Source organism: Suncus etruscus, chromosome 2, assembly GCF_024139225.1.
Source record: "Suncus etruscus isolate mSunEtr1 chromosome 2, mSunEtr1.pri.cur, whole genome shotgun sequence".
Classification (NCBI taxonomy): Eukaryota; Metazoa; Chordata; class Mammalia; order Eulipotyphla; family Soricidae; genus Suncus; species Suncus etruscus.
Window position 1 is genome coordinate 114,257,758 of NC_064849.1, and position 20,796 is coordinate 114,278,553.

General features: G+C 40.4%; 1 protein-coding gene across 1 annotated transcript in view; it reads left to right on the plus strand.

Moving 5' to 3' along the window:
* IL31RA (interleukin 31 receptor A) overlaps positions 1-20,796 on the plus strand; it is a 49,968-nt gene that overhangs the window by 5,853 nt on the left and 23,319 nt on the right. The window contains exons 3-7 of the mRNA XM_049769059.1: positions 9,620-9,701; positions 12,292-12,406; positions 12,812-12,820; positions 14,276-14,448; positions 15,509-15,660. Coding sequence (XP_049625016.1) covers positions 9,620-9,701; positions 12,292-12,406; positions 12,812-12,820; positions 14,276-14,448; positions 15,509-15,660 — 531 coding nt within the window. The remainder of the gene's footprint in view (positions 1-9,619; positions 9,702-12,291; positions 12,407-12,811; positions 12,821-14,275; positions 14,449-15,508; positions 15,661-20,796) is intronic.

Here is a 20,796-nt window from a genome sequence, read left to right on the forward strand (position 1 = left end):
TTGTTTTGTTTTTTTGTTTTTTGGGTCACACCTGGCAGCGCTCAGGGGTTACTCCTGGCTCCATGCTCAGAAATCATTCCTGGCAGGCTCAGGGGAATATATGGAATGCTGGGATTTGAACCACTGACCCTCTGCATGAAAGATAAACGCCTTACCTCCATGCAATCTCTCCGGTCCCATTTTGTTTTGTTCTTATAGTTGAGTTCATTGTATATATAAACTACAATCTCTTGACCCACTTATCTCTTATTGGACATTTTGATTGCTTTCTGATCTTGGCTATATACATACCATATTCCGGCGTATAAGACGACTCCCTAATTTTACAGTTAAAACATAGGTTTAGGCCTATATTTGCTGTATAAGACAGAATGTTCCTGTGCTGCAACTGTATCTTCCATAGTGAGCCAATCACAACAAGCAAAGGTCCAAAGGTTATACTGTAATAGACGTCCTCTCTGACTCTGGCCAATCTGAGCAGGCTTTTTACAGTGTAGATTCGGTCCAGAACATTGTCTAATTTGCATGCATAAAAAGCCTGCTTGGATTGGCTGAGTTAGAGAGGCAGTCCGAGCAGCCTTGCAGTGATTGGTGCAGGATCGAGTTGAAAAATTCGTTTTGTGGCAATATGCAGACAATTTTCATTTAGCGGCATAATGAAACATTTTTCGGGATATACTCGGCATATAAGATGACCCCCGATTTTCGGTTGACTTTTTTTTGTTTCAAAAGTCGTCTTATACGCTGGAAAATACGGTAGTGCTGCAATGAACTTAGGTATGAGATATTCTTTTGGAAGGGGGACACACTGACTGTGCTTAGGTCTCATTCTTGACTGCTTAGCTATCACTCTTGATGATGCTCAGGGACCATATTCAGTGTCAGAAATTGAACCTGGATAAGCAAAATCCACAGTAAGGTTTTAAACTCTGTACTTCTCTTCAGGCCTACAAATTCTCTTTTTAAAATTCAAGTGTTTGTGTTCTTGAAATAGATGCCAAAGGGTTAGTCAAATACTCATGACTTATTCCTATTGCAGTTAGGATGGTCTTTTTGCACAGACTTTACTAAATGAACTTTCATTTGAACTTACTTCTAGGCATCTCATATTTGTTATCTTTTACTGACTGGTAATTACTTTGAGATGATTCTCTGGTGTGTGAGAAAATGAGGGAATCTATGAATGAGAATACAGGTTTATAATGCAGCAGCATCATTGCAGCAACACATGCTGGCCTTCCACCTCTCATGGCTTCCTCCTCTCCATAGGGATTCTGTTTTCTCCTTGCATTATTGCCACTGCAGTATTTGCCAGGTGATATTTTCATTTTTATTGCATGTGGATTTGTGATTCTCAATCTTTTTATTCTGCTCAAATATACTTGAGGAATATGACACAGAAATATTTAGTAACTCACTCTGGATCTTATAGTTTTTGTTTTGTTTTGTTATGTTTTGTTTTGGAGGCACACCTAGATGTGATCAGGGCTTACTCCTAGCTCTGCTTAAGAATCCTGGTAGATTCAGGTAGCATATGAGGTGTCATGTTCAAAGTTAGGTTAATCACATTCAAAGTTTATACTCTACCTGCAGTACTATTGTTCTGACCCTGGATCTTGTAATTAAAAAAAATACTGTCACCCCACCATTTTCTTTCTTTCTCTTTCTTTCTTTCTTTCTTTCTTTCTTTCTTTCTTTCTTTCTTTCTTTCTTTCTTTCTTTCTTTCTTTCTTTCTTTCTTTCTTTCTTTCTTTCTTTCTTTCTTTCTTTCTTTCTTTCTTTCTTTCTCTTTCTTTCTTTCTTCTTCTTTCTTTCTTTCTTTCTTTCTTTCTTTCTTCTCTTCTTTCTTTCTTTCTTCTTCTTTCTTTCTTTCTTTCTTTTCTTTATTTTTTCTTTCTTTCTTCTTTCTATTTTTCTTTCTTTCTTTTTCTTCTCTTTCTTCTTTCTTTATTCCTTCTTTCTCTCTCTTTCAAATTTCTCTTTCTCTATTTCCCTTCCTTCCTTCCTTCCTTCCTTCCTTCCTTCCTTCCTTCCTTCCTTCCTTCCTTCCTTCCTTCCTTCCTTCCTTCCTTCCTTCCTTCCTTCCTTCCTTCCTTCCTTCCTTCCTTTGTTTTTGGGCCATACCTGGCAGTGCTCAGGGATTACTTCTGGTTCTGCACTCAGAAATCACTCCTAGGGGGCTTGGGGGACCATATGAGATGTCTGAAATCAAACCAGGGTCAGCCATGTACAAGGTAAATGCCTTACTGCTGTGCTATCGCCCCCCCCATCTTCTGATCCCTTTCTTCTTGTTAAAAATCATAGAACAAAGGGCTTGGAAATTGTACATTAATTAGGGTGCACATATAACCCTTGTCTGACCTGGATTTAATCCCTGGCACCATACTCCCTCAAAAATTGCTGGGTGGATTGCTAGGAGGCAATAGGAGGCTCCTAGCACTTCAGAGATGGCCTGGGTACCCCTGCTACCCCAGGGCCAGAACAGCATACCATCTTCAGGCATTGAGCCACTAACAGGGATACCTAAGGATAGTTGGCAGGGCACTCAGATCCCCAGATTCCCTGAGAACCACTTTGGGAGTGCTTCTCCCCCTAAATCACAGACTGAAGGGCTTGAAAGATCACTAATCTTAAAGCATTACAAAGAGTCAAATTCCAAGCACCACCAGATGTGTCCCAACCACTCTCTCCAAAAAAATTATTGGAAACACCCTCCTTTCTGACAAAAAACAGCCCAACTCCAAAAAAAATTTATAGCCACTATTCTTCCCAAGTAGTCTGGACCAGCATAACAACTCTGGGGCCTTCTTGGATTGGGGGAAAGAAGATTCTCCTTTGTGCCAGAAGGCACAATACCCCATAGTCACATCTAATACTCTCCAGCAGAAACAGTCTAGCCTCACAATTGAACTCAAAAAATATTATGAGTAGCTAAATCTCCCAGGTAACACACACACACACACACACACACACACACACACACACACACACACACATACACACACACCCCACATCTTTTCTGCAGAGAAACATCAACTCCAGAACACACTTCTGCTGCATCTTTTTAGGTACATTGGGCTGGGCTGACAATTCTGGGCCTTGGAATGGGGCAGGGTGATTCCTAAAATAAAAATAAAATAAAATATATGGACTAGGACAATGTTCAAACTTGTGAGAGTTGGAAAGAGAGTGAGAAGGTGATTTGAACCAAGGCTTGAAGCAATATTTAGGAAGCGTCTACCTGTTCATATAAGGATGGCATTTTCATTCAGGATGCCCCTGAAAAGGTGTAGAACTGTGACTTCCAAGGGAAACCCCTCCCCTTTCAATTTTCAAACTGGAGAGGGAGCCTGCAGTTGGACCCAGCAGAGCGCACATGCCAAGAAAGCCGTCCCTCCTTTTTCTGGAATGTCAGGGTCTCTGGGCAGACAGCGGGCCACAGACCTCCTGGACTGAACACTTGGTCCAGGAGACTGAGACCCCCCCATGCCAGGCGGGTCTTCATAGCTGGCCCTGGCAACTCGGGCCCTGGGGGGCGGGCAGAGGAGGGAAACCCCTCCCCTATGCATACTGGACCCCCTGTATTGTTTGCTACTAATACTATTTTTCAAAACCGCGCCCGCACAAATTCACCCGAATGACAAATATACTTTTTAAGCATTATCCAAAAGCATTCCTTATCCTAAACTGTTCTTAAGAATGGAATCAGGATGCCCAAGATTTGGAGAAAACACTCAAATAGACCTTTATTCTCTAGTCTTTTTGTGGACGTGACTTTTCTATTTTTTTTTTGTTTTTGTTTTTGTTTTTGTTTTTGGGCCACACCCGGTAATGCTCAGGGGTTACTCCTGGCTATGTGCTCAGAAGTTGCTCCTGGCTTGGGGGACCATATGGGACACCGGGGGATCGAACCGCGGTCCGTCCAAGGCTAGCGCAGGCAAGGCAGGCACCTTACCTTTAGCGCCACCGCCCAGTCCCCTTGACGTGACTTTTCATATTGACTCCAAGACTAAACCATAAACAGTCCATCTATATATTGTATATAGTATCTATCATGTATTGCCTCTACCTCACCACCCCTGTGTCTTTCCTACCCCCTCATCCCCCAACCCTGAATCATTATCTTCCCCTTATTTAACCCACTTTATCCTCAGTTCCTACCTGGGTAGACACCAAGACTGACCTTCTGCCCCAAACAGACCACCATCCAGCTCCTCATTGAAATACACCCTCTCAGTCCCCGTCTCATGTCTCGACAAAGAACTATAACCAACACACCCACTGACCCATGCTTGGTGGCCCCTCTCGCCCCCATCAAACTATGGACTGTTGCATGATACCGGAATCAGCTTCAGCAAAACCCCTAGTTCAAGGACGATATAGGGTTTCGTAATGCCGCAAAACATGTCTCAAACTCAACTATCACCTGTTGTCTTCAAATACCTTTGTTTTCTTTCTTTCTTTTTTTTTCTTTTTAAACATAGGTTTATTTATCTGTTCTATTTTAATGTATTTATATTTTTGCTATCATTATCATTTTTGGTGGTGCTTGGTACTAAAGCCTTGCCTGGGATAAAATGGCAAATCAAAAACGGACCACAGAAAGTGTGAATATAACCAGTCATCCTTACCCAGAATAGCACCAGCAATCCAATATGAAACCATACATTTTTGTGTGGACACAGTAAACAAGGGGAAACCATAGACACAGAAATAAGATCTTGGGCCCGGAGAGATAGCACAGCAGTGTTTGCCTTGCAAGCAGCCGATCCAGGACCTAAGGTGGTTGGTTCGAATCCCGGTGTCCCATATGGTCCCCCGGGCCTGCCAGGAGCTATTTCTGAGCAGACAGCCAGGAGTAACCCCTGAGCACCACAGGGTGTGGCCCAAAAACAAAAACAAAAACAAACAAAAAAAAAGAAATAAGATCTTATCTTCTAGGGATAAGATATCACACTTTTTATAACACTAGGGTGCCTCCCATCCTGGACATGTGTCATGTGGATACAACCCAGTCTCCAGGAGATTGGACAGTGGCAGTTCAACTCCAAACCCAGATCCCAGATGTAGAACTGATACAGCTCTGGGCAACAACTCCAGGAACCAACTCCATTGGGAGAATTAAAGCACAGCTCTGGCACTAACTTGTACCAGTTATGATATGACAATGAGGAAATGACAACTTGGCCCAAGACCAAGTCGTCTTATCACTTCACCTAACACTGGATGGAAACCAGAAGATGTATTCTGTCTTTTGAACAGCGAAAAAATAAGAGCACCATGTACAGAAAACTGACTTTGACAGCTGCGACTGGACAGAACTATCCTGGGGACCAATAAGAGAAACCCTGCCCTAGACTGTGGACCAGAACTCTTATTAAAAAAATAAAACTAAAAAGGATTTCTTATTGCAGAGGCCCAACCTTGGACAAACAGAGACTGAGCAGAAACCCTTAGATCCATAATATCCCATACTTCAGCTTGGGGACTGAATGAAAACAGGGAGCATCTGATACAGAAGACTGTATACAACAATGGTGGAACAGAACCTTTAGAACCGTAAAGATTCTAACCTAGACCCTGTCCTAGGACCTGTACAAATGCCAAAACCGCTGGATACGTGGCCTCATTGTCTCACCCACAACTGAGAGGAAAGTTTTCTGGCACCACATACAAAGCCCTTGGGATGAAGGGTAATGAACACCTATGGAGCCAGGGGTTGATCTCATGATGATATGCTTCAAGGATGGAGAAGCCCTGAATCTCCTAGGCCACGGAGCATTCCCCATTCTCCCCCAATGCTTACTGTGCCTATACAAAAAAACAAACAAACAAAAAAAAAGGGGGGAGGAACGCAAACACTGCAGCACCCCTTCTTTTTCTTGTTTTGTTTTGATTTGTTAGTTTTTGACTTTATTTTCCTTCTTTCCTCCACTTTTCTCTTCCCTTTTTTTACTCCTGTGATTATTATTTGGTGATTTTTTTTTTACTTTTCTCATTAGCTGGGTGCATTGTTTTTTCTTTTTTTTCTCTTTCTTTTTTTTGGTAGTTGCGGCCAATTTTTTTCCTCTCTTCCTTTTTTTTTTCTTTCTTTTTTCTTTTTTCTTCTTATCCTTTTTATTGCAAATGACAAGCAGAATAGACAATCTACAACAAGCTATAAAGTGGAGACCTAGTATTCTGGGGGGAAAGGGAGGAGATATGAGATATGAGATGCATGCTGGAAACGGGGGGTGGAGGAAGGACAGCACTGGGGTGGGAGTGGCCCCTCATTCGTTGTCACTATGTACCATAAATAATGTTGTGAAAAATAAAAAAAAAAATAAAAAGAAGAACAGTGACTTCCAGAGAGCTGGAGGAGAGAGGGGGGGGGGGGTGGAATAAAGATCTTACAACCCAGGATCACACAACTCCTCTTCAGTATTAAAGAAGCCTTGAGGGGCCGGAGAGATAGCATGGGAGGTAAGCGTTTGCCTTTCATGCAGGAGGTCATCAGTCTCAAATCCCGGTGCCCCATATGGTCCCCCCGTGCCTGCCAGGAGCAATTTCTGAGTCTGGAGCCAGGAATAACACCCTGAGCACTGCCGAGTGTGACCCACAAAAAAAAAAAAAAAAAAAGAGAAATAACAAAATAAAGAAGCCTTGGTTAGACAGATTTCACTGCCCACCCTCACACTGATGACACTTGAGCAGAATTGAGAGATGAGGGTGAAGATTTTGAAGAGGAATATGATAAGAATGATATTACAGCTCTTTTTTCAGAACTGGACAAGAGTAAAAAAGAACAAACTAAACAGCAAAAATCAGGAAGGAACAGAAAAAAAACTGCAGAAGAAAGAATTCCCCATGGAAAATATTCTTAGTGGCAGCCCATTTCTCTATCTCACACCCTAGCCACAGACCGACTTCAGTTTAAGGGAAGGTGGGATGATAATGTTGCTAGAATTTCACAAAAAGTTCATGGAGAAATACATTAAAATAGAACAGTTTTATGGGCTACACTATGGCTGCAAAGTATAAATGATTTCTCTGAGTATTTGGATAGTGTTTCTCCTTCCATCCAGACTGTGAATGAACTCCTTGATTTTAAGTTCCAGGATGTTTTTTTGCTCTATTGCTGCTTATTAGAGTGTCATGTTTTTCTTTTGGTGTATGAAAAGAGAATCTGCTTTTAATAAATTATTTCATTGACCTAAATTGAAAAAAATTTCTGAGTGCAGGCCAGGATTAATTGCTGAATATTGCTGGGTGTGGCCCTCCAAAAGCCAATAAAATAAAATAAAATGGTTTTCTTTAAATTTCACAATATATTATATTTAATATATAAAATATTTTAATATGTATGTAATATTTGATGTTGATTATATATTTCATTTTTGGAATCACTCGGGAATTACATACTGTGGTGCTAAAAGGACTATTATGGGATGCCAAGGATCAAACATTGTTTGCAAGGCAGATGTTCTACACACTGTAATATCTCTCTGACCCTATATTGATTTTTTTGGGGGGTCACACCTGGCAGCGATCAGGGCTCTATGCTCAGAAATTGCTCCTGGCAGGCTTGGGAGACTATATGGGATGCTGGGATTCAAACCACCGTCCTTTTGCATGCAAGGCAAATGCCCTACCTCCGTTCTATCTGACTTCTATTGATTATATTTTTAAAATACCAAATCCAGTGTCAAAATGTTAGATTTTGCTTAAGTATCTATTTTTTCTCATATAATCAATTATTGAGATTGTTATGGTGACTTCAGGTCTCTTCTTACTGTACTTTGAATTTATAAATTATGTGAACTAAGACTAATGGCTGAACTGGCTAAGAGATAGAGAAATTAGCACAATATTTAAAATAAGTAGATGTTAAAATGTCATGGTGTTGTAATTCATTTAAAATTTTAATTCCTTATTTGAAAATTTAAAATGTTCTCTTTAAAGATCAAGGTTTTATCACACATGTTATGGTACATGCAAAAGACTCTGGGTTTGATTCCTGTTACAACATGACTGAGCTATGTGGGGCATGCCAATCTTTGCTCCCAGAAAATTTGCTTCAGGTTATATAGTCATTGAATTCAATGGTGGTTTCTTGAGAGAGTAGTTATTGCTGTTGAATAGCAGATGTTATTCACCTTTGCTATGTTTCCTGATAGTATTTTTGTTATTGTAGATCCAAGTTCTCTATCTGCTTTAATGCCTTAGGCATTTTCAATTACTTAGGTATTTTAATTGGCTTATGCATAAGAAAATTGTATCCTGTGATTTTCTCTAAATAACGCTGGATCACAGATTTTTCTAAAATGATTAATTTTGCTGAGGACTCTTCTTTCTATAGTAATTTGTTTAATTAAAGCATTACATCTTTTTTCTTCTGAAGTGAGTTATTATTTTCCCATTGATTTATCCTTAGACTATCTCACTACCTCATCTAAGATGAGATAGAGTCAGAAGTTCTTTTGTTCCATTAATTCTACAAACTATTTATTGTATGCCAGACAGTGCTTTCAATGTTCAGCTTTGGTGCCAGCAGTAGTAGGATAGATGCTTGGCATGCATGAAGCTCAGGATTTGATCCCTGGCACTCTGTCTGCCTCTAGAAAAATACTGTCTTCAAAAAAAAGTAAGTGCACCTTTGCTTTACAGAAGCTCCTCAATCTAAAGAAATCAAAGCGTAAGTTTCTTGATGCCATTCTATGTGACTCATCTGGCTGGACAGAGGCCCTGGGGGGTCCTGGAGAGCTGAACACAGAGGCCAAATAGGTGAGCTCCATTTGGGGGTTAAAGGTTTAGGAAACATGAGCCTTAACAAAATAGGAGAACTTACCTACACAACCGCATTGGTGTGTGAGGCTTAAAATGGGTGGGGTAATGTTGGAGTCCTTGCAGGAGAGAGAGCACTGGTGATGAGTGTGGTGTTGGAATATGTGCATGAGAAACACCAATAACAGTTTTATAAATCACAGAACTTCCATCAATAAAAATAAATTTTTATGGGGCCACACCTGATGATATTCTTGGGTTATGCCAGTTTGGCACTCAGGAATTACTCCTGGCAGTACTTGGGGACCATATTTGATGCCAGGGATTGAGCGTGAGTTGGCTGCATTCAAGATGAGTGCCCACCTGTCATACTATAGCTCTGGCCCCAATAAAAAAATTTTTCTTTTATAAAAGTGAACCTTGAGGTGAGTCTGGCAGGAGGAGTAACTTTTTAGGAATAAGTGAGGAGATTCATCCAGGATAAAGTGGAGAGTGTTTCAGGAGCTGATTGATTGTTTGCTTTGGCTGAAGAACTCTAGGCCTAAGTGTGGCCTTGGAGTTGGACAAATAATTTTATTTTTCTGTGTTACATTCTTGGTGACTAGTTGACATTTCAGATTATATGATTAAATAAATTGTGAATAAAATAAACTGTGAATAAAATGTTGACTGAGGTGAATGAAATAACTATGCAGGCAAGTCTGTATAATTAATTATAAATGATTAAATTTTAAAAGAAACTTTTCCTTTTAAAAGAGACTAAACCCCTCAGAATCTGTCACTGGAAACAGGATTGTTGGAGAGAAGCAGAAAGCAGATGTGACTGGAAGGAGGACCGTGTCAACTTTGTTGGCAGCCTGCCTGTGTGAACACAGTGATCATGTGGCCTGGGACACTGTGGGTAACACTCCCACTGCTCTGCAGGGTCAGCCTGGCAGGTAGGTTGGATGGTACTTTGTCACAGATCTAGTCATTCTTTCTGCTTTTTCTGAGCAGAGAAATGAATGGTTAACTTCAGAGCAAAGATAGCCTATCTTGCATTTAAAGGGAGGTCTGACCTTCAAAAGGCAAGTTCTATTGTAGTTGTACCACCACCACCACCACCACCACCACCACCACCACCACCACCACCACCACCACCACCACCACCACCACTACTACTACTAAATCAGCTTATCTCAACAGATTTAGGAGCTAACAGTATAACAGTATAATAGTATAACAATACATATAAGGGTTGAAAAGATAGCAGAGGCATAAAGTGACTACATAACTTACCCTGGTTCCATCCCATAATAAGCCCTGAGCACAGCCAGCTGTGCTCTTTCTTGAACCCCCAAGAATATTCATAAGAGGGGCCGGAGAGATATCATGGAGGTAAGGTATTTGCCTTGCAATCAGAAGGTCAGTAGTTCGAATTCCAGCATCCCATATGGTTCCCTGAGCCTGCCAGGAGCGATTTCTGAGCATAGAGCCAAGAGTAACCCCTGAGCACTGCCGGGTGTGACCCAAAAACCAATATATAAAAGAATATTCATAAGAGCCTGTGACATAGGATAGTTGGTTAGGCACTTGCCTTGCATGTGGCCAACCTGGGTTCCATCTTTTGCACTACATTCGGTTTTCAAGTTCACAAGGGGAGATCCCTGAGTACAGACAAAGCCAGGAGTAAGTCCAGAAAAATCACTGAGTGCAGCTCAAAAACAAATATAAAATTGTACGATATTGGGGGGGGAGTAGTAAGAAAATGTCACGTTATTATAGCATAAATGTCAAGGAAATAAACATCATATTTGTAAAATGTTCCAACTCAAAGATTATAGGCCTAATGCTAATTTGATAATATCTTGCTGATCTTAAATTTGTTTGATCACACATTATTTAAAAAAATAATTGAAGAGCCAGAGTGGAGCTCAATGGGTTTATGTCCACAAACCACAAAACCAAAAGAATAGAAGCAAAGTGGGGAAAGGTCCTAGGAGTGGTAAGAAGACACAATGTGGTATCTGGACTTGTAGGGCTCTAATAAAATATCACAGACTGGGTAAATAGTAGATTATTTTATAATGATCAAGTTAGTCCTAGATTGGTTTTCTCTGTTGCCTCTTTCCTTGGTTGCAGATGATCTCTCTCTTCTAGTGGCTCTCTTTCTGTAAGTCCTCATCTCTTTGTAAACCAGTCAACTAGAATTCAGGTCCACTGTAAACCTTGTTTTAATGACTCCTTAAAGACCTTTATTCCAAATACAGTCACAATCCTAGCTATGTGTTAACTAAGAGTTAGGGCTTCAATGTATGATTGGGGACTGTGAAATGGGCACACAATCCAGCCCTTAATATATAGAAATTAGAGGCACCAAGAGAGCAGTTGGACCCTCAAAAATGAGCATGTCTTCCCAGCTCTTTCTGCCTTTGTTCCCCAGGGCTTCATAGTGGAACAGAGGCATTTTGTAGATAATACAGCAGGTTCTTCAGAGACATCATTAGTTTACTCAGTTCATTATAATGATGCTGAGGAAAAAAGAATTAAAGCCAATGTAGAAAGTCCCAATGTACTTAGAGGGTCCTTCCTGGCTATGCTCAGGGGACCGATACTGTGTACAGGATCAAATAAGTCTGACAGCATGCAAGGTAAGCATCTTTTTCTTATTGATACCTTTATTTAAACACCTTGATTACAAATATGATTGTAGTTGGGTTTAAGTCATGAAAGAACACCCCCCTTCACCTGTGAAACATTCCCATCACCGATGTCCCATATCTCCCTCCTCCCCACCCCACCTCCGCCTGTACTTGAGATAGGCTTTTTACTTCCCTCATTCATTCACATTGTTATGATAGTTGTCAGTGTAGTTATTTCTCTAACTGCATTCACCACTCTTTGTGAGCTGGACCTTCCAGCCCTCATCTCTTTTGTTTCTGAGAGTTATTGCAAAAATGTCTTTTATTTTTCTTAAAACCCGTAGATAAGTGAGACTATTCTGTGTCTATCTCTCTCCCTCTGACTTATTTCACTCAGCATAGCACATTTCATGTACATCCATGTATAGGAAAATTTAATGACTTCATCTTTCCTGACAGCTGCATAATATTCCATTGTGGATATGTACCATAGTTTTTTTAGCCATTCATCTGTTAAAGGGAATCTTGGTTGTTTCCAGAGTTTTGCTATATAAATAGCACTGCAATGAATATAGGTGTGAGGAAGGGATTTTTGTATTGTATTTTTGTGTTCCTAGGGACACTCCCTAGGAGTGGATCGTATGGGAGCTTTATTTCCAGTTTCTGGAGGAATCTTCATATCGCTTTCCATAAAGGTTGGACTAGACGGCATTCCCACCAGCAGTGAATAAGAGTTCCTTTTTCTCCGCATCCCCTCCAGCACTGCTTGCTCTCATTCTTTGTGATGTGTGCCAATCTCTGTGGTGTGAGATGGTACCTCATACTTGCTTTGATTTGCATCTCTCTGATGATTAGTAATGTGGAGCATTTTTTCATGTGCCTTATGTCTATTTGTATTTTATTTCAGCTTTGCCAGCTAAACCTGAGAACATTACTTGCATCCTCTATTTTAAGAAGAATTTAACTTGCACTTGGAGTTCAGAACATGAAGAAGCTGTTAACTACACTGTTAAGAGAATTTAGTAAGTATGGGAGATTATGGGCCTTGGCAGAATGGGGAGGAGAGGGTTTCTAATTCTTTCATTATTCAAATCAATTATGAAGCTTCTCTTAGTGTAGTTTCTGAATGGTAACTCTAGTCACCAGTGTCTGGGATGACATCTTGGCTACTTGACACCATGCTGACAGGATCTGTAATTCCACTGGAGAGAAGTATAGCTTCATGATGATGGCCTCTGAGGCTACCACTTTATCTGGGAGTAAGTCACCACTTAGAAGCATAGTGAAAGATATGTGTATCAGTTATATTTTTAAAAATCTTACTATTTACAATATTTTATAAAATGTTATATTCTCCATAGATTCAGATGAAGTAAGCATGTGTATGAATGTAAAACCGAGCCTCATTAGGAATAAACTCTGAGGAGCTCTGCTGGGTGTGTATCCAAAACAAAATAAAAAGTATTCTATTTTAAATTGAAAGAGGGCTGGGGAGATAATACAGTGGATAATGTGCTTGCCTTACTCATGGCTGACTAGGACTTGATCCCTTGGCATACCATGTGTTCCCCCGAGCAATACCAGAAATGATTCCTGAGTGCAGAATTAGTACTGACTCCTTGAGCATTGCCTGGTGTTACCCAAAAGCAAAACAAACAAACAAAAAAGGAACAACCACAAAACAACAACAAAAATAGCAAGAGTGTAAAAATATTCCCAAAGTCCCATCTTCAAAATTAGGAGATTTGACACAGATGAAGACTTTTCCAGACATCCCTAAAGACTTTTTAATAAATATGTGACTTATATGATTATGATCATTGTGTGATCATTTATATGATTGTGATCATCCTACTTTTCTGGACCCATAATAGAATACTTCCATATAAATGTATAAAGATATATTAAAATAAATAAATTTATTTTTATTTGGTGATCATATTGGGCCTTCACAGGAGAACATTGCTGATAGTACATGAAATGTACAGATAGACCATGAAATGCTGGAGATCAAGCCCTGGTATCCCCTAAAAGTTATCAATTTTAATTTCATTTATGTATGCTACTACAGTTTATTCAACCAGTCCTCTGATTGACTGATTGATTTTGGCTTTGGGTCAAGACCTAGCTGTGCTCAGGGCTTACTCATGACTTGGTGCTTAGGGGTCACTCCTGGAGGGACTTGAGAAAGAATACACAGTGCCTGGGGTGGAACACAGGTTGGCTGCATCTATGGAAGTGCCTTATGCATGTACTACCTCTCCGACTTCCATCCTCTGATTTTTATTTCCTTTAAAGAATAATTTCAAAGCTTGAGTCTTTAGTTCTTATCAATAGGAAATGCACTGTGTATATAGCTTTTGATGGATGTGGAGCTATGGAGAGGCCTGCTTATTCATAGCATCTATGCCAACAGATAATAAGTAACTTATCTCTCTTTAATAGAAAAGAAGGAATTGTGAGGAAGGGTCTTTCCCCAAATACTGAATTATGCAATATTGGTACTAGCGGGTTTTCATTTGGCCCTGTCCCTGCCCTTGGGGGGAGGGCTTTGTTTTTCCAATAATGAACTGTTCTTAAGGCCTGGAGGGGAAGCTGCCATTCCACTTGGTGGAGTGGCTGGCTTGTGGGTGAACAGGTTTCTGTGTGAGTTCCTGGCCTATTATTCTTTCCCAATCGTGTGTGGATTATTCCTGCATTGGAATTGCTACCAGACTCAGGTCTCTTGTCCTACCCTGATTGGGGGCATGGGAATTCCATTCCCTTGCTGGGGATTGTGGAACACTCAACCGATTTTCACTATGCAGAGTAAATTGCATGCTTATGCACAAGTGTGGTTATAGTCCAAACCACTCAGCTCATGTTGAATCCTTTTCTCTTCAAAGTTCTAGAAATATCAGTCATACTTGTACAGCTGATAATTCTGAAAACAAAACATATGCTTCGTGCTCTTTTTATCGTCCAACAATAATACCACCGGATAAGCATATCATTCAAGTGGAAGCACAAAATGCAGATGGTACAACTAAATCTGATAAAATAGTTGAGAACTTGACTGCCATTAGTAAGTATCATTTAATATTCTAATACTCTCTTATTTAATTTTATCACAATCATTTTTTAAAAAGTATCTTTTTAACAATAGACCAAATATACAGTAGGTGTGTTTATGTGAAGAGATCATTTGTCTTCTGAAGAAAGAGGAAAAAAGGGAGCGAGGGAAGAAAAAGGGGTCCATTTTACTGATCCCAATTCTTCTTGCATTTTGTACTTTAAAGTGTACTAAAATAAACAATTTCCCCTTAAAACATCACTACTTATGTTGGAGCAATAGCACAGCGGGTAATGCATTCACCTTGCATGAGGCAGAGGTTGACCATGGTTCAATCCCTGGCATCCCACATGGTCCTTGGAGCCTGCCAGGAATAACTTCTGAGCACAGAGCCAGGAGTAACTTCTGAGCACTGCCAAGGGTGGCCCAAAAACTAAAAGAAAAATTCCTTTTAAAATATGTTTATCATTTTATTTTTTAAATTAAAGCTTTATTGAGATGCAGTTTGCATACTCCTATGTTCACCTATGTTGAAAAATGATAACTTAGTAGTTATCATATTAAAATTATGCTGACACCACTGTATAGTATTCCATAATATTTTATCATTTCAAAATAAAGCTTCATATTTATTAATATAAAGAAATAGACATTTATTAACATACACAAAGATATTTATTAATAGTTCCTAATCCCTGTTTTTCCCAGACTCTCAACCTCTGCAACCATCAATGGAATATTCCTAGTTTAACATTTGGCATGAAAAATGTGGTCTCTGTAATTCCATTATTTATACACATTGTGCCATTACACCCATATTGTAGTACTTTTCAATACTTTAGTATAACCATGACACTTATATATATTACAGTTTGAGTCACATTTCTTATGCACTGCCTTCCCAATGTCAGCTGCGTAGAGCAAATGGCAAATTATGTACTAGCATTTCTAGCATTTCCAATTAGGCTCCACCCACACCCCTAATGTCAGACAGGTTTTGTTTTTGTTTTTGTTTTTTAGCAACTTTGTGTTTTGTTACTATAAGAACTGTGTGATTTTTTTTTCTTTTCAGTGAAAATTGATCCACCTGAGATTTTGAGTGTGAAACCAATTTTGGATGTCAAACGAATGGTTCAAGTAAAATGGGAAAGGCCTAGTCGGGCACTTTCGACATATACTTTTAAGTATGTGCTTCGCTTTAGAGCTGTAAATGCTACCTTTTGGGTAAGTTATGCCATTATAATGTTTCTTTCTTCCTCTCTTTCTCCTTTCTTCCCTTTCTCCCTCCTTCCCTCCCTCCCTCTTTCCCTCCCTCCCTCCTTTCCTCCCTCCCTTCTTCCCTCCCTTCCTCCTTGCCTCCCTCCCTTCTTCCTTCCTTCCTTCCTTCCTTCCTTCCTTCCTTCCTTCCTTCCTTCCTTCCTTCCTTCCTTCCTTCCTTCCTTCCTTCCTTCCTTCCTTCCTTCCTTCCTTCCTTCCTTCCTTCCTTTTTTACCTTCGTTCTTTCCTTCCTCCTCCCTGTTTTTTTGGGTCACACTTGGAATGGTGCTCAGGGGTTACTCCTGGCTCTGTGTCAGAAATCACTCCTGGTGTGCTCGGAGGAGTTTATGGGATGCTGGTGAATAGAACCCGGGTTAGCTGTATGCAAGGCAAAGGCCTTATCTGTTATGGTATTGTTCTGGCCCCCACTATAATGTATTGACATGGAATCATTTTTTCCATGTCCTTCCCTTCCCTTCCCCTCCCATCCCCTCCCCACCCTTCCCTTCCCTTCTAGTCTCTTCCCCTCCCTTCCCTTCCCCTCCCTTCCCCTCTCCGCCTCTCCCCTCTCCTCTCCCCTCCCCTCCCTTCCCCTCCCCTCCCCTCCACTCCTCTCCCCTCCTCTCCTCTCCTCTCCTGGCCTTTCCTTTTTCTTTCCTTTCCTCATCTGGGCATTTTATTTTTGTTTTGATTGTGTGTGTGTGTGTGTGTGTGTGTGTGTGTGTGTGTGTGTGTGTGTGTGTGTGTGGTTTTTGGGTCACACCCGGCAGTGCTCAGGGAAAACTCCTGGCTCCATGCTCAGAAATTGCTCCTGCCAGGCACAGGGGACTATATGGGAAACCGGATTTGAACTGATGACCTTCTGCATGAAAGGCAAACACCTTACCTCCATGCTATCTCTCCGGCCCCATCATCTGGGCATTTTATATAAGAAAGCAATTTGGCATTCTTCATTCTGAGTGATTTGAGGAAATATTGGATGAGGAAATCACATGTGTGTTTAGCATGGTTTGTGGCTAGTTATACTCTGTGACCTGTGACATTTTCTTGATTTTTCCTACCTTTTAGAAAATGGTCAAGGACAACATTAACTTAAAAAAGTGAGCAATGCATAAAATTTATGTGAAAACTCACTAGCTCTGTTCCTATGTGAAAATAACTGGTAGGAGAGAACCAGCCATAGTTCCCTGTCTGGTCCTTCCTGACGTCATCCTCTCTTTATCTAAGATCTATTTGTTAGGTTAATTTTATAGGCTTTTTGGTTTTTTTTTTTTTTTACTTTGGCTTTGTCGTTTAGTTTGGAACACTATATAATTGAGTTTTTTACATTTTGTATTTATTTATTTTGGGGTTTTTGGGTTTGGGGGCCATACCTGGTGATGCTCAGGGGTTACTCCTGGCTATGCACTCAGTTATGCGCTCCTGGCTTGGGGGACCATCTGGTATGCCAGGGATCAAACTGAGGTTCGTCCTGGGTCAGCCGCATGCAAAGCAAATGCCCTACCACTGTGCTATTGCTGCAGCCCCATACCTTTTGTATTTATTAAATTTTTGCCTAATTTCTCTCCATTCTGGTTTATAATGCTGCAGTTTATATGTCCTATTCTGTGTAGTGTTTATTGTATGAGCACAGTAGAACTATGGCTTTAATTTATATTTGTTTACTTTTTAATGAGCTTGCACATATTTTACAAATGTTTCTTGGTCATTTGGTGTCTTTCTCTGTGAAGTATTGATGTATTCTTTGTGCACAATTTTATGATCTAAATTATCTCTTGTTTTTGGGGGTGATCAGGATGTTTGGGGACCCCCACCTGCAATTCTTGGCCAATAGGCTGTAATATCAGCACAAAGACCTGAGTATGCAATGCTGCTTGGGTCTACCTGGGATACCTGAGATCACAAGAGAGAAACCACAGAAAGACAGTTCCTGCAAAATAAAACTCATCTTTTTTCACCTTTCACATAATGGAAGCAGTGAATCTGAGGAATTTTGGGGTGATCTATAGCATGTGGTCCTCAGTTTTAAAATAAAGTAAAAACAACCCAATATTCTCTCCATGCTGCCCTTTATTTGTGGAAAAGGTTTAAATCCTGAATCCTCCAAGACATGGGTCCTGTCCACTCCTTCAGAATCATTTTCCAGCCTTTCTTGTCTTTGCAGTAATTCTGAGAGATTAGTGGAAAGTATTTATACCTATACTCTTTATCCTAAACCATTTTAAGTCTTTTCCTCTTCAGAATTCAGTTCTGACATGTTTCCTCCTGAAAGCCGAAGTTAGGAGCTCCTCCTCTCTCACTGCATACAACATTCAATACTAACTGGAAAGTCACCCTCCTACAGTGGGCTGGAGAGCTAGTATGGTGGGAAGGTGTTTGCCTTGCTTATGTCTGACTTAAGATCTTTAGCACTACATATTGTCAACTGAGCACCACCAGGGGTGCCAAGACAGTCAAATGTAGTGCCAAAACCAAAAAAAATTTTTTGAGTTATAAACTACTTTCCTTTTTTTTTGGTTTTTGGGCCACACCCAGCAGTGCTCAGGGGTTACTTCTGGCTGTCTGCTCAGAAATAGCTCCTGGCAGGCACGGGGGACCATATGGGACACCGGGATTCGAACCAACCACCTTTGGTCCTGGATCGGCTGCTTGCAAGGCAAACGCTGCTGTGCTATCTCTCTGGGCCCATAAACTACTTTCTTAAACTCCAAACAATTCAACCCTGCAAATACCTGTAAACGAAACCTTGACAACTTAAAAATTATATATGTACATGTTGTATTAAATATTAATTATATAGTCCTAGTTGGTGCATGGAGTGGATGGATGGATCTTGGCCCAGTCTGGTGCCTGCACCCCCTTTCAGCCTGGTGGGGCTGTAGGTATCAAGGTGACAATGAAGAAAAGATCATCCACAGCAGTAAGATTTCAGGAGCTATAAAGCTTGATTCTCTCTCTCTCTCTCTCTCTCTCTCTCTCTCTCTCTCTCTCTCTCTCTCTCTCTCTCTCTCTCTCTCTCTCTCTCACTTCCCCCCCTGTCCCCCCCTCCACCAGGCACTCCTTTACATTTCCAACCATAGACCCCTCCCAAATATGGAAGGGTCTTCCTCTCCAGGTGAAATAGGCAGGAAACTGGAGGAAGGGTAACAATTCCAGGTTGTTTAAAAAAAAAAAAAAAGGTTACAAAACTTTTGTTTTTCTGACCTCTGCCACCCAAAGGCGAGAACCAAACCGTAATATTCCCATAGCAACAAAGTTTAAATTGTTAGTTTATCCGCATCTGAACAACAATGGTGATGGGAACAAAGAAGAAAAGTAGATGGAGAATAGAAGGCCAGCAAAGCCCAACTGAAAAGCTGATTTTTAACACCTTCTGTATCTTTGTTTCAGACCCATCTGCCTAAAGGGGCAGCAGGTGCTGGATAAGCCAAGAAAAAAACCCATTTATCCATGAACATCTAGGACTTTATAATTAATATTTAACACAACATGTACATATATGCATTAGGTAATTGTGATTAACTATATTTATGTAATTTTCCCAAGATTATAAGAATTTTAAGGTATGGGCCTGAGCCTCCATTTTCTTACTCCAAGTTCAGTCACTAATATTCCCTTCTTTAGCAGCCTCCAGACTTCGTTCTTATGGATCTTGCCTAAAGAGTTTCTACTTTTACACAATGGCACTGTGCAGGCGCCCTACAAATGGCTCTTGAGACTGTTTTTGGAACTTGATTTAGGTTTTGTTCCCAAACCTCTGATTCATCGTTTAAAAGCAGAAATAGTGTGGGTGAGCCAGGAATAATGTTTGGGTTCTTAGAAACAAATCAGATTGGTGTTTTGGAAGGAGTCCATTGTCTGGATTCAGCTCGAGAAGTTTTAGATGTCATCCTGTGTGGAGGAGCAAATATTTGATCCTGAGTCCAGTGAACACCAAAGGTACCTCACTTAAAGACTAAGTAAAGGAAGGCTTAGAAGGAGCTGCTGGAAAGACCAAATGACTTTCTCTCTTTCTCTTTTGTTGAGTCTAGGCCTGAGAGCAGGTTTGCCTGGCAACATGGGAGACTCAGAGATCAAGAAGTCCAAATGTGGGGGCTGGAATGATACTTGGGTTTGATTCTGGTGGGGTATGGCTAGCAAACAAATTAAAAGAAGTTTAAGCATGTGCTGAGGGCACTCACAGAGTCAGAGGGAATACTGGAAAAGTTTGAAAAAAAATAATGTATTTTTTAAAGGCATGGAAGGTAAAATATGACTCTTATACACTTTATGCTTCTGTACTGTTTTATTTTGAATTGTGTGGGAGGCACCAAGTCACTAGGTCTTTCCCTGAATGTAACTGGCCCCCAAACTAAAGTAGATTAGGGAAGTTGCTTTTTCAGGGATGATGCCTCAGACTCTGCTTCCCACAACCCTTAGATGCTCCTGTTGGGAGTTCTGAGGAAACCTGAACTCATCAGCAAAACAATAATCCCCTTTGCACATTCCTTCTTGGCTCCCATGCCTCCTTTGACAGTTCAGAAGCCTCCTTACATGCTTTGGGGCCACATACACACATCCTTAATTCTGCCTATTTTTTGTCGATTGAGGGCTTCTCATTCTGTACTTATTTTCACAGTTGTCACAGGCATATACGAAATCTCAGAACTTCTTTCTCTTCCAGGAATCCATCAGACTGTAATGTGCATGTAGTATGAGAGATAAGCCTATGAGTGCAGTTTAATTCATCAGTTTATATAAGCCAGTCACTAACCATTCACATGACAGTAAACAATGACCATGCCTAGAAAAAAAAAGTCAAATTTTAGTTTCTCTTGTAAGGTAAAGTCTTGAAGGTACTTCAGAGATTATACAAAGTAATAAGCTCATGAACAAGGAAACTGTGGTATAGGAAGGAGATGAGGTTTATTTTACTGCTTCCACAATACACACAAACCAAGAGTGTCAAGTTGAATTATTTATTCAAGCTACCAAAACCTTTAGCAGCAGTTTAACTGATCACTCAAACACCAATACTTTGAAAGAGGAGATTTAAGTCAAAGGGAAGAACTTAGGGGCAAGGAAGTCTGTTTTGATTCTCATTTTGCTAATAAATGCTGAGGT